This window comes from Echiichthys vipera (genome assembly GCF_963691815.1).
Source record: "Echiichthys vipera genome assembly, chromosome: 2".
In the NCBI taxonomy this organism is placed as follows: domain Eukaryota; kingdom Metazoa; phylum Chordata; class Actinopteri; order Perciformes; family Trachinidae; genus Echiichthys; species Echiichthys vipera.
The window spans coordinates 14,488,901-14,503,304 of NC_139827.1; the positions used below are offsets into that span (position 1 = coordinate 14,488,901).

A 14,404-nucleotide genomic window follows, 5' to 3' on the forward strand; every position below is an offset into this window, starting at 1 on the left:
ATTTAATCACCTGTGTGCAGTTAATATGCCTCAGCTTGTGTTACACAACGGTTTTCTGCAGAAGGCGGCTCATAACCGGTACTTCATCTCAAGTGTTCCTTCAGGCTAAGACGAGTACTGCCTGTTATTCCGTAGGAGTCTTGAGGAGGAAAAGTGAGTGGGAGACGTCTTACAGATTTTTCAATGAGGTCGATGCAGGGCTGCAGGTCGAGGCCAAAGTCGATGAAGCTCCACTCGATGCCCTCCCTCTGGTACTCCTCCTGCTCCAGGATGAACATGGTGTGGTTGAAGAGCTGCTGCAGCTTCTCATTGGTGTAGTTGATGCACATCTGCTCGAATGAGTTCAACTGGAACAGAGAATTAAAAAGGAACCATTATTAAAGTGACAGGAAATAAAAAATAGGCAGCTTTTTTCAGAAACCCTCCATGCCTGCAGTGACGGGGTAAAAGTAAAAACCTGTGGGGTCAACAGGTTACTCATTTTACCTGACTGAACCTCGTCAGTCTCTGCAGTCCCGTTGGTTGTTGCTGCCCATTCAATTCTATTCTTTATTCTACTGGGTACAATGTATTCACCTCCAGTTGGGAACTTGCAGCTTTTAACCTATTTTTGCCTTCAAACTAAACTTTTTTTTTTTTTTTGCCTACGCGCACATTTAAGGAAACTTCCAAAAAAATAGGACAACAGTCAAACCATTGGAAAGGGAGTTTCTATACCTTGATCATACTATACATTCAGTCTGGGCATAAGTGGGTTTCTGATTGACGGCACTCTGCGGCGTGCAGCATTAAAAAGGACTCCTAAAATGCTGACACAAACACACAGAGTGGCTAAGCCAATAGTTACTTCAGTAAAAGTAGTAATATCACTCTGTGGAAATACTCTGTTACAGGTAAAAGAACAAAATGTTATTTAAGTAAAAGTTCAAAAGTATTATAGAGCGAGTAATATTTGGAATGAATTAACACTTGATATCACTCAGGGGAAAAAGCAAAATGTCCTTCAAAAATAGGTAAAAGATGTACTTTTTCCAGTGGTTGATTCAGGGTTTATTTTGTTTATTTATTGTTTTATTTGTTTTTGTTGAATGGATGCTACTTTTTATAGGAGCAATGTCTACCTGGTTAAAGGCGTATTGTTTGTATTTGTTAACTACATTAAATGCACTATGCTGCACTTTTGTAATGCATTTTTATTGTTAAAGTTGTTGGACTAATGGAGATCCATACACATAAAACACAGAGCTCCATCTCATCACACAACTAGAGTTACGATGCACAACTATCAACCTGTCAAGCCCTAAATGCCTCACCTCGAAGATCTCAAACCCAGCGATGTCAAGGATGCCAATGAAGGAGGCTCCCTGTCTCTTGGTCTTGTCCAGCGCCTTATTGATCCTCATGACCAGCCAGCGGAACATCCTCTCATAAGAGGCTTTGGCCAGAGCCTCGATTGCAAACTCTGCCTGCTCCTGGGTCTGCGCCTTCTGGACATAGTCCCTGCCAACCTGCAAAAACAAACACTCCACTGTAATCCTGTGATACCAAAGTCATCATTACAAAAGGAAACTGGCTAATCTGCACAGTCTTGTTCATTTATTCGAATAACATGTTCAAACAAAAGTGAAATAAATCAATACAGTCATCAACCGACAGAATGAAACATTTCCTATCACTGAACATCGATGAAACGATTGTGTATTGATTTGCTTTGCTGACCTTGATTCTGGGGGACAGGATTGCTCGTGTGAAGTCGGTCACATTGATGCTCAGCAGGTGACACACTTTCTGGGCAGCTGGAGGTGAAACATGGGGGTGGAGGATGTAAAAGGTGGATGTTGGATGATTTGGGAAGGTTTGAGCAAATGGAGTGAGACTGACAGAAGAAATGGTGATGGCGTAAACGTGTAAATGTGTGTGTACCAGTGTCGTCAGGCATGGAGGCCTGATCAGTGTGACGCTCCTTCTTGAAAGTCATGTTCCCCAACTGCAGCACGGCCGACACCACCTTCAACATACCTGACAGACAGACAGAAGAGCTCACTGTGTGCTGCAGAGGAAACACTGACCGAGTGAAATAATCACCTGGAAAGTCATTGTGTATATTAGAATATTTAAAAACAAACACTAACCCTATAACCCCATCCATATCATATTTGATACATGGACTTTCTACACTTTCTGAACCCGCCGTCATGCAAATAATCAGTACTTTCTTGAAAAACTGGTTGTATCTGACTATGTTATCTGCCCCCTGGTGGACTATTCATGCACTGCAGGCAGTAGAGGTCCTTTGAATACGAAATCAAAAACAGCTGCGCTCGGTCACACACCTGCTTTTGAATCGGGATCTTTGCCGTTTTTTGAAAAGGTTGCGGTAAAAACATTTACATTGTTACCCTATAGCGATACATTGTTAATATATCAATATTTACTACACAGGAGATTGGCTCCTCTTAAGACACGAGATCCTGTGAAGACATGATCTGTGCAATTTTCTGAGGGTCTCCAAAATATTGACATTATGCTATTTTTGCCATGCACTTCTCCGTCTGTATCTTCATCATCATGTGCAAAAAGAGGCCATCATTGAGGTATGATTCATGTGTTCATGCTGTAATTATCTGTATGTGATGGGTAACTAACCATTGTGGAAGAGGATTCAGTCCTTTGTAGGCAGCCTGGCGTTTTGATTAAATGCTCATACATTTGTGTGTTTATAAGCCGTTTTTCTATTTGACCTGTGTGTTATTGTGTTGATAAACTATATCGATACATGTATTTATCCGTATCAATCCTAATTTCATGGGCAATGATTGTTCAATTTTTTTGTTGAAAGACAAGTACTTTAGTTACTAAAAAAAAAAAAACTTTTGACCTTTCCTATCCTTTTACATTCAGGAATGTCGCTCAAGTTGTTAAACACTATTTTATCAGAATAACTAAAATGAGTCAATAGAAAGAGAATCAGGGACTTTTTTGATGAGTATGAACGCAAACATTTGCTAGTTTCCCCTTCATAAATGTGAGGATTGTGTGTAATATTGAGCTCCAACATTCTTTTCCTTCCTTGTAAATTTTTTTTCAAAAGGAAGTATTTTAAATCCTGCTTTCTTTACATCTGTGTTTACTAGCTTGCAGTCTGCTGCTTCACTGCCTTTGCTGTGAAAACTGCATTTCCTGGACGATTAGCGCCACCTGTTCAGTGGAATAGTGTGAAACCATTGCCAGGAATGTATTGCTGCATGTGCATCCTCGTGCACGGGGAGCCACTCTTAAAAATTAAAAATAAAAATGGCTCCATGGTGCTACTAGGTCTAAAACTCCACAAGGAACCTTTAACCAATAACAAAAAAATAAAAATCAGAATCAAGCAAAAATTGAAAGAACAAGGACGGTGACCGGTACCGATTCTTTCCTCTTCTGGGATGCTCATGATCTGAAAGGCGTCCATGGTCTCAGTGAACATGTCTGTGTCCTGCTGGCCAGGAATCGTCACATTTCCATTGGACATGAAACGGTACTTGCTGTAATCCTCCAGACACAACTCGGCTGGATGGTGAAAAAAAGGAGAGAAATATTTTATGGAGAATTGACCATTTTAGCAGACTTGCAGAAATGCATACACTGTGAGCACTGTTGTACTGCAGCCACCAATACATGAACTAAGAAATGGGAAGCTTAGTTTTTAATATTGATGGACGATGGAAGTTGCTTAATAGTTGTCGCTTGAACTGCAAGTCACGTTCAGCTATCAGTACAACACATTTGCTTTTCCTCTTTCTGCAACTTTCATTCATGCAGCCCTGTTGGATGCATTCACGTTGTAATAAAATGTCTCACAGCGCAGCTTGTCCCCTGCTCCTGACAACATGTAGTAGAAGACGTGGAAGCTCCGCTCATCTTTAGCTTGTCGGATGGCCCGAGACTTCTCCAGCAGATCTGGTAACGTTTCAGTCAAGGACAAACAAATGCAAACGCAGCCGGACAACACGGCATCTTTAAAATGTATAGAAGCAAAGCTGGATTAACCAGATCCCTAGCTAACCAGACCTCCGGTAGGCTGGCTAATTTACTCATAGATAGCAATTGCTAGCTATGAGTAAATTAGCCAATGTTATTTAGCGTATGCCTAGCTTGAGGTGTGCCTGTGATATTGTAACATGCGGGAATTGAGAGGTGGGAATCTGTGGCATGTGCACGAACTGTGACTGACAGTCAGCTCTCACACAGCCCTTCGCTGAGTGGACAGGAGGATACGGGCGCAGTGGATTTGTGCAAAACAAACAAGCTCTAGGTTCACGTAGGTGCGTTTTTTTTCCTAAAACCTGGATGATTTATATTGTTCTATCAGAGCATCGTGTCGGTTTCAGTAAATGATAAAAAAACATTTTTTAAATCTCGCCGACTTCAGCTTTAATCCAGCTCTTTTTCCCCCCCTCTTATTTTCTTTGTCTTTGAAAAAGGATACAAGTTTCAATGTTGGCTCCAACAATGTATCCGTTGACATCAAAGTTGATCCTGATGAATTTTCCCTAAAAGAGAAAACATTTCAATAAGTTGCACTACGACTTAATGATGGTTTTAAGTTTGAATGTGACAAACATTTTTTCTCTGGGTGCGGGGGTACAACATGTAATTACTAATATCTAATGATGTTTAGCCAATCTTTAGTTATTATTAGACATGAACTTAAGTTGTTTAGAAAAAAAAAAAGTTTTTTTAGGGGCCTTAAGTCGTCTCTTACGAATCTTGAGGAATTGTCGTTCTTGACGGTCTTTGCGTTACCAAAGGCCTCCAGGATGGGGTTCGCTTGCAGCAGCTGTTTCTCCAGTTCCCCCTGACAGAGGACACAGTATCAGAAACTAAAACAACACTTCAAAAAGCTGGACATTTCTTAGGCAAGCACAACTTTAAAATCATGCATTTCTTGCAGTGCAGCAGAACTTTCAGTGGCGAATACAGAAAAGTCAATATCTGTGCAATGACTCATTCATTCTCCAGGCTACATGTTCCAAAGAATTACCTCTGGCTATGTTATCATTGCCTAATGAACCACACACAAGTCAATACTGAATCCTGCACATTCCAACACACACATATCAGCATGCCCACTCAAGCACAAACCCCTGTAAAACCATCCCTGTCCATGCACAAACAAGAGAACACAGGAAGCATGCAGGCCGGTTAGCCAGGATCCCCCAAAGGAGTGCACCATAACACCAAAAACAAGCTGCATTCTACATGACAATGACAAAATCCGGACAGACCAGATTGAGAATAATAGCTGCTCGGTGGAGTGGGATACTGTCACCTAATACTGCTTTAAAACTACAGGCGCTCACTCACACACAGAGGTGTATTTCAGCCTTGAGACGAACCTCAGATCAGGTTATTGTTTCACTGCTCTGCTGTGCAGTTGGGAATGAACCAGTTGTCACAAAGTTAGGGTCTGGAGCTAAAATGCATTGTAAACCCATTTTTATTGGGTCGCTTATCACGGATAAAACGCATATCAATGCAGTAAATTAATTTTCCTAATTCGCATTCTTTTTTGCTACGTTTGCTATGCTTACACCCCCCGTATTTCTTTCTCTTCTTGCCATCCTTCACCTGAAATGTGTTCACACTTTCTCTGAAGCAATGTTGAATGAGACTTCTTAGATTCCATCACTCTTGGTTGTGTGCAGTTATGAATTTTAGCAGCGATGCCGGTATCGTTTTCAGTTTGTGCAAGTGTGTTCATGGCAAATGTGGTTCCTGGAGACAACTACTGTAGCGGGAACTAACTCAGAAAGAGGGGCGCCTGTCACCTAGTCAACGGTTTGTCACCTTGATTGTGTCACAACTGTGCAAGAAACTTCACAGGTGTATAGTCGAGATTAAAATGAATGCAGGCGCTTTACTCCCCTGGCAGTATTTGACGTTTTGCTGCTGGTGTGATCCCATCGCAACATGGTTTCTACTTTTTCTGTAAGCTTGGGTTACGAGAAGACGCTAAATTATTCTTTTGGGTCTCAAGCTGAAAAAGTTTTGGTAGCCTACCCTGCTCTATATCCAGACCAGAATCTTTATTATGGATGGAAAATTGTTTTGTTTTTTTCTTGCCAAGTGTGAGAAGATTGACCCTCATGTCTGTACGGTAAAATGAAGTTAGCGCCAGTTAGCTTAGCTTAAAGACTTAGCAGGGAAATGGCGAGCATGTCTTTGTTCAAATTAAATAAACTCAAACCTACCATCCCCTCTAAAGCTCACAAATTAATTATCTTGTTTGTTTAATTTGGTAATGTTAGGTGTACTTTTGGACTGGCTATGCTTGCCGTTTCCAGGCTTTACGCCAGCTGAGCTATCTGGCTGTCAGCCTCAGCTTCATATTTAATCTACAAACGTGAAGTTGGAAAAGAAAATGTAAGCATATTCTCCACATGTCCGACTATTCCTTTAAAGCCATGTGCTATATTAAAGTCATTTTTTAAATGCATGCCCTTTAATACCCAGACGAACATTATAAAAAAGTAGGCCAGCAGGCGGACCCCATGCTTATTGAGTCAGAGAGATGAACTCACATGTGACAAAACTGCAGTGCCCTGGAGAAGAGGTGAAAAAGGAGAAAGTTCAACACATCTGAAACCAACTTCAGCACATAAATAACATAACTGCACAGGAAACCTGGGGAATCACAAATAATTGCTTTACCAAACATTTCCTGTAAAAACTTGTGAAACAACCAAAAGAATAAGAGTACAAGTACACACACATTCACATTCGGCTTAACTTCGACTTGGGGAGTTGAGCTGAGCCCGGCACGTCGGGGCCTGAAAGAGGAATGTGCAGTAGTCGCTCGTTCAGGTACACTACATTATATAAATGAACTAACGTGGAGTAGGAACAAGGAGGCAGGGAACATCAGGAGAGGAAAACTAAAATAGGGGGTTTCCAATGTGGTCTTTCTAAATATTCGGACGAACCATCGGGAGAGACGCGGGAAGAAAGAAGGGAATTACATTTAACAACAGCACTTTTACTGACCTGATCTTTCTTGGACTTGAAAGATGAAGCCACATGGGCAAGATACTGAATCACTTTCTTGGTATTTTCTGTTTTCCCTGCTCCTGACTCCCCGCTGCAGAAAGAGATGAAGAGATTTAGACATAATATGTATTAAGGGGTCAGTATACTGATATGATCAATTAAAGCAATAAAATACACAAGAGTAAAAGGAAAGGTTTGCAATAAATACATCTCAAGTTGAAGTGGAACTTCATTTCCTTATAGCCCACAGAAATATAAAAATCAAGAATAATGTTTCCAAGGTCAAGAAACAACTTTGAACCTGGACTGCATCTAAATAAAGATTATAATGTTTTGTCAAAATGTAGCTTCACTGCACTTAGTTTGACTTGAGTCAATAGTGATCATACAACCAACAGACACTGTCTGAATAAATCTGTAAACAAGTTATTGTGAAGAGGACAGAGAAACCTACGTGCAGAGGATGGACTGGTCCTCACGATCTAAGAGGAAGAGAAACAAGTTTTAAATTAAATATCTTTGAGTTGGCTGGATGAAAAAAAAAAAAACACATTTGAAATCGGGCTTTGGGAAATTCAAATGCACATTTGCTATTTTCTGATATGTTTTAGCCTACTTTATGTCGTCAGAAAAAGGTCCCATATTATGCTAATTTTCAGGTCAGTGCTTGTATTTTGGGTTTCTACTATAACATGTTTACATGCCTTAATATTTTAAAAAACAAAAACAGCATCTGCACTCTCTGCACCATCATTGCAGCCGGGGAATGACTATCGGCACTGTAGCTGCACTTTCTACATATATTTGTCCAGACGGCTCGTTTAAAAAGACAGTTTCTGAATCCGGTCTGTGTGCATTCCTCTGTGGATTGATACATTCACAGTATTTATACAGCACCTCCACCTGCTTTATAATGGTGGATTTTAAAGTGACTAGCACAGACAAAAGATGGATGACGCGGCTAGTTTGTGCCACACCTTGATTTGCATCACTTCCTCAATCAGACTTTTGGTTTTCTGCAAATTTAGAATAAGTAACTAAGAAGATATGTCATGTCATATGATATTGCATTTTATAGTATGCACCTCCTGCTTTATAGTTTAAAAAAAAAGACACGGAAATCTGACTTTCTACGGTATGGGCTCTTAGAGTGCGCATGTATGCATCAGTGTTCACACACTTCTAGTCTAGGAACTGTATAGATCCTGTAGCAAACACGTTTTTTCTTAAACAAGACTGTGGTACCCTGCATCATGCTCCTGTAGGCTGTGTCTGTGATGGCATAGATGTGAGGAGGCATCTCATGTCTCTTCTTGCCCTTGTACATGTTAACTATGTCCTCCGAGTAGATGGGCAGGTACTTGTACGGGTTGACCACCACACAGAAGAGGCCAGAGTACGTCTGGGTAAGATAGAAGATAGTTACTGTCAGAGAGGGGTGCTAATGTCCCAATAAATCTGTAACATGATTACATATAAAAATGTCGATGCATCCAGCCAAACTTACATAGATGAGTCCAGAGTAGTATCTCTCCTTGAGGTTGTGCAGCACGGAGGCCTCGTTCAGGCAGGTGAGCTCCGCCATGTCCTCCACCTTGCTGAACTTGGGTGGGTTCATCTTCTGAATATCATCTTTGTTCACCTTCACCTGAGATTTACAGAAGACAACACACCTGTCAGAAGGGCGACCTATACGAGACTTAGATAGCAGAAATACTCATTAGAGGTAACATCTGATTCGTTCTCCTTTAAAAGGAAGGTATATGACAACTTAAAAATAACAGACTCAAAGAGGAATTCTTGGCTTTCACCTTCTTGCCAGAGTCGGTCAGCTCCACCACACACTCCTCTCCCTGCTCCTCCTTGACGGAGCCGGCCTCGAAGCCCAGCTTCTCAGAGGGGATCCACACCAGCTTCTTGGTGGCCCAGTCGGCCTGGGCCAGGGGGTTGTTCCCCACACTGCGGTCCCCATACAGGAACTTGTCTGCGTCCGTCATGGTAGCTTTAGGACCGAGCAAAAGAACATTTTTAACAAATGTGAAGCCATTTTCAGGAGTCTCAACTTTGAGAAAGAGCTAGCATGATGATTGATGTCAGTTCACTGCAGATTGCTCCACCGTGTGAACCGAACGTTTAAGTGTGAAGGAGGGGGAACAGTATATGCCACGCCCATTTCCTACTATAGTGCCTTCTATGTAAAACAGTTTTCTGGTCACACAAAAGGTTCAATTTATGCAGAGCTCCCAAAACAAAATAAAACCATATATAAAAACACAAAATATCTAAATACACCACACATATTTTGTCATATTAGTTTCTCATATATATCATTTTGCAGTAATTGATTGCCAATATTCATGTGGGGGCGGTCCACAAGCCTCAACATTTAAACTGCCTTAAGTCTTATAAAAGATGGACTACCAGTGTTGTTGCAACTTATCATGGTACTAAATCCACAAATGGTGTAAAAACATCACAATGAATCCAACTGGTCATAACGCAACTCTTATGACTCAAGGTGGGGCAAGAAGAATCAGGATTTATGTCTTCAAAAAAGGGAGGACGTGAGAGTTGATTTGAATGAAGGGAAAAAACATTTCTATCCTTTGAACCTTGTATGTGTTTAATTGTTTAAACAGCTTTCAACATAACATGTGAGAATATAAGAGGTAAAGTACACTTTGCGTGTCATTAAACTCCAACAGCGTCTTGTTATCACTGCGAGTCTGCAACTAAAACCATCGCTCAGTGCGTGTTATACAAATTCAACACTGACTTTTCATAATCCCTTTTAGCTTTGACAGGAGACCAAAACTTAAACATTAACATTTAACTAAGTTGTGTGGGAACCAACGTGAACTCTTCAAGGTGATGAAATGTTGCGCTCTGTCAGAAGGTAACATAAGGTTGACTAGAAGGGCCTACAGGTTTGAGCCACACTGTATTATTACAACTATGAGCATGCAAACTCTTTACCTGTAAACATAACTGTGCACTCAAGTGCTTCAAAGCAGATAAATGGTACTGAAGCATCACTTTATGATCAGAGGAAAAATTCATTTCAGCCCTTGTCAGTGTATTCATGGCCCGAGGATAAAAAAACCCTAAAACAATTAAGTCACTTTCCACTGCTTCCAGCCCTACAGTACGACTCTCGCTCTCCACATTTCTACCTGTCCGACCCGCATTCCTTCCTCACCGGCTCATTACACAGGATTCCACAGATTCCCAACTCCTTCTCCCACTCCTCATTATCCACTATCTATCTATAGATCTGCAGTTTCTGTCACAGGTAATAAATGAGCAGCTGTTAAATATTCAGCTTTTTGCAGGACAGTGTAGCCGACTGTGAGCGTTTAAGTCCTGGCAGGGCGAGTTATGTAAAAGTCCTGCTGAAGGATGGTGGAGGGATGCTTTGCAGTCAGAGAGGCAGGGAGGAATGTCTGGAGCAAGTCTGGGCAGAGACAGGAATAGCATTATTCCTCAACCACACCCTGGAGAAGACTCACAAAAAGATGAATACCCTCAAGTCCATCACCTCCATTCTGCTTTCACTCATTTGTTGAACTAATTTATAATTTAGGGGATAATTCGCTTGAGATGCGTCAGCTCATTTACAAATCATTATGTTGCATTGAATACATGCACACAATGTATTCGAAACAAAAACAGATTTTTTTTTTTAAAGATTCAGTTTTAAATTATCTATCTTGGGAGCCAAACAGAGCCTTTTATAATTTTGAGCCTTTTGTAAAGCGATGTCTTCCTCTCCGTAGGATGCACGTTGACTCAATGGATTGATCAAATAAATTGAGATAAGCTGCGAGTAGCTCGACCGAAGTGTAAAGTTCCCTCCTTGGATTGTTTGACTATCCAGTATTTCACAATAAATTAACAAAAAAGAAGATTAGAGAAAAGTCATAGGTCATGCAGCAGAAATGTGCTTTATAGCGTCTTTCCTGTCAATTACACGGCTGAAAAAGGCTGCTCAAAATACACTGAAAATTAAGAACAAATAAAATGTTCTTATCGTATTTAAAAAACAGCTCAAAATAGGCCCTCATACATATGAGATGTGATAACGTTGAATATCACAATAGGAGTATTATTTGCCATAAATAAAACAGATGTTAGTGTACTCTGTCCTGCCTTTCTGCTGCTTCAGTGAAGTGCTGAAATACAACAAACAAACAAACTGAACTGAACACTAAAAATGAATGATAGTTACATTTAAATGTGCCGTTTTCTCTTTCGACTGATTCGAAAAACAAACCCTGAGTGTCTTCTGTGATGTGTTTATCATGCAAGCTGATATGGTGACGAAGACTTAAAATGGTATTAGGGCTGCACAGTAAATCAATCGACCTGCAGTAGAAGTATTACGATAAACCGTATCAACATCCAAAATAGGTAGCAAGTTTTTTTCCAGAGATAAGAAAAACATTATTAGGGCCTCTAATTAATGTCTGCAACTACTTTTAAAGACCGGAATATAATTCTTATACAGGTCAGTTTCATCCATCCAGCCCCAAAACACAAAGTTTTATCATCTGTGCAGATTACGTCACCCTCTGTCCTTAAACACCTCTGTTTGGATAAGTATGAAAGTAAAAACTACATTTTAAACAAAGGAAAGCTAACTATCAAGCTTAAGGAAACTATTTTCCAGGAAAAGACTATAAATAAATAAACAAATAATTTGTACAAACACTCAAAGGAATGTTTATACAAGTGTTTTTACAGCAGCAGCAGTTTAGAGCAGCTGCCTCCTCAGGTAGGATGTAAAAACAGCTGAGAGTGTGTGTGTGTGTGTGTGTGTGCGCGTGCGTGTTTGTGTTTAGAGCGAGGGATAAAGGGATCAGTGTACAGGGTGTCATCTGCGTCTCTTTTAAGTTCATTATGTGCTCAGACTTTCGGACATCGGCAGGGGGAGGAAGATGGACACAGTCGCATTTTTCTCATGCAGCATCACGTATTTACATTAAGCATGCGAGGTCCTGAATGCATCATCAGTACTCGGCCCACAAAAGAAAACTTGTGACATTCACATGTGTGTGTGGCTTCACAGTTTCAGCCATCCATGGGCTAACTTCCTCAGGAAGTTGCACAAACTTTGCCTCTGCACATTTTGACACTGTGTGGTTCAAATGATGAGATGAACTGCTTCAATCTTCACGTCCACTCCTCTGTATCGATTGTGCTCCTTCAAACACTAACCTCAGGGTGAGGAATTACGTCTAGCGTCTGACTGGAAGGGTTTTCCCACAAGGATTTCATGTAAAGACTATTAAACCATGTCTGGAAACAGAATCACCTGGTTAACCTCACAACTCTTATATTGTCTGCATGGACCCGATTCATCTCATGTGTCATATCGTGCACGTTTTGGACATCATCTCCAGTCTCCTGCTCTCTCTCCTGTTCTTGGCTGCCAGTCAATCCCCGCTTTATTCCGGCCTTACCTAACAGAGGGAGCACGGGCCGGGCCATCTGCAGCCCGAGGGGGGTGATAAGAGGTCGACAATGTTGCTGCTGAGGGCGTCAACAGTGTCGATAGTTCAATACCACGTATTTCAAAGCGATACGATAACTACATGATATGGTATCGAAAAGCTATTTATGAAAAAAGGCAGATCTACAGGCAAGATTTTCAACCCAAGGCTGCACAGATGAAAACTAGGAGGATAACCAATCATTCTTTGTGTGCTAGTATAATATTCTGGTATCATAATAACCTTATTTGTGGCACAGGTGATGGGGGTCCAAGTAAACAGTGAATAAGAGGATATTTCTTATTGTTGCTGGCTGAAGACGTGAAAAAAGGGGAGAAAAGACAGAAATTTTCAGCGTGACAAGATGTTCGTTTTGGACTTTATAGATAAAAAAAAAAATGTATTGAGAGTAGAATAAAGAGGGCTCCAGATGTGGCGGAGCTGTTTAATTTCCAGTCCGAACCAAAAGAGGAAGACTACATTTTGATCCGCAAACTATACCTACAAGTCAAGGAGAAAAACGCCCCGGCTGCTCTTTCATAACTCATCACCACACAGCCGACTCCTCTTTTGAGACTGCACGTCTATTCTGTTTCCCGAGGGTAGACTTGCAGCAGCAGTGTGGCGTATGCAGGTTGTTTTATGAAAAATAGATCATCTGATACTCAACTGACACACTGCAGAGACACACACACCTCTAGGTAAATATTACAGACATAAGCTCAAGTCCAAACAGTGAATACCTGAGAGGAAAACGTGGATTTTCATAACACAGGATGACCCGTTTTTCCTGCTCAGTTATACTGTTTGTGTCACTGTGGCTAACTACTATTATTATTATTATTATCATCATCATTATTCCCTGGTAAATAGGGAAGCGTGTCCAAACAGGTAAACTAACAACAATATTCAACTTTTAAATGTAGAATCAAACAAAGTTTATCAATCAGCTGGATTTGAAAGCATTCTGCACATAAAAATATTTCATGTCCCTTATGAAAAACATACAAGTGGTTGATGTTACAGGTGGTCGTTTGTCTTGTAAAGCTCAAAAAGAGAACTGACTAAGTCTTAAGTGTGTTTAGCTGCAAGTTAATATCACAGGAGTCTCAGCAAAGGTCCTATAGAGATGTTCAAGCTTAAATGCACAACACGCACAACGCAAATAAATCAATAGTGAGAGACAATAAGGTGATGATTGAGCATGCGCGGGTTTAAAGGGGCTCCTGATGAGATCACCTGGGCATCTTGATAAGATATAATTGCATTAATCCTCAGGTAGTCTTGTGCAAAACACATTCCCCAAACTAAAACTGTCTCATTGCGCGCACAAGAGCTCCCCATCAGCAGTAAACACCAGCCAGCTCTGCTCACACAAAAAATGAAAACACACCTGGTTTTCAGCTGCAGGCACTGGAGGTGAGCTCGGGTCGTCTGTGCGTGTCCGTGTTTGCAGCAGCAGCAGCAGCTCCACCAAACGAGAAGCTGCTCAGTGAAAGAAGGAACTGATGAAAGCGGGTCTTGTGTCTTCGTGTGTCCGCTCCGTCATGCGGTCCCGGCTGCAGCTTGTGGAGTGTGTCTGTGAGGATGGACGCTCTCCACCTTTAATCCGCCCAGCTTTATTTTCCGCAGGTAAATTGAATCGCTCCGCCCCCCTCTGTCTCTGTGCTGCGTTCAGGAGCTCCACGAAAAAACACGGAGTTATGAGGTGTCGCCTGCAAATTAGGCCATCCACTTTTGACTATGGGTGCATTATATTTACACAAATGTTGTTTTTTTTTTAAATTGCTACAAGTTTAATAGCATTTAAAATAAACTCATGTCAATCCTTAAAAAGTGCATTAAGACTCTGTGAATTACTTACATTGCTTTAATACATT

At 41.0% G+C, this 14,404-nt stretch overlaps 1 protein-coding gene across 1 annotated transcript in view; it reads right to left on the bottom strand.

Moving 5' to 3' along the window:
* LOC310964902 (myosin-9-like) overlaps window positions 1-14,117 on the bottom strand; it is a 28,881-nt gene extending 14,764 nt beyond the window's left edge. The window contains exons 1-15 of the mRNA XM_083938212.1: window positions 13,918-14,117; window positions 8,844-9,034; window positions 8,540-8,680; window positions 8,278-8,434; window positions 7,487-7,514; window positions 7,030-7,123; window positions 6,567-6,587; window positions 4,748-4,840; window positions 4,472-4,535; window positions 3,844-3,942; window positions 3,409-3,552; window positions 1,924-2,019; window positions 1,720-1,796; window positions 1,314-1,508; window positions 174-347 (exon numbers count right to left, since the gene is read on the bottom strand). Coding sequence (XP_083794338.1) covers window positions 174-347; window positions 1,314-1,508; window positions 1,720-1,796; window positions 1,924-2,019; window positions 3,409-3,552; window positions 3,844-3,942; window positions 4,472-4,535; window positions 4,748-4,840; window positions 6,567-6,587; window positions 7,030-7,123; window positions 7,487-7,514; window positions 8,278-8,434; window positions 8,540-8,680; window positions 8,844-9,029 — 1,569 coding nt within the window. The 5' untranslated portion in view covers window positions 9,030-9,034; window positions 13,918-14,117. The remainder of the gene's footprint in view (window positions 1-173; window positions 348-1,313; window positions 1,509-1,719; window positions 1,797-1,923; window positions 2,020-3,408; window positions 3,553-3,843; window positions 3,943-4,471; window positions 4,536-4,747; window positions 4,841-6,566; window positions 6,588-7,029; window positions 7,124-7,486; window positions 7,515-8,277; window positions 8,435-8,539; window positions 8,681-8,843; window positions 9,035-13,917) is intronic.
* Window positions 14,118-14,404: the final 287 nt, after the last annotated feature.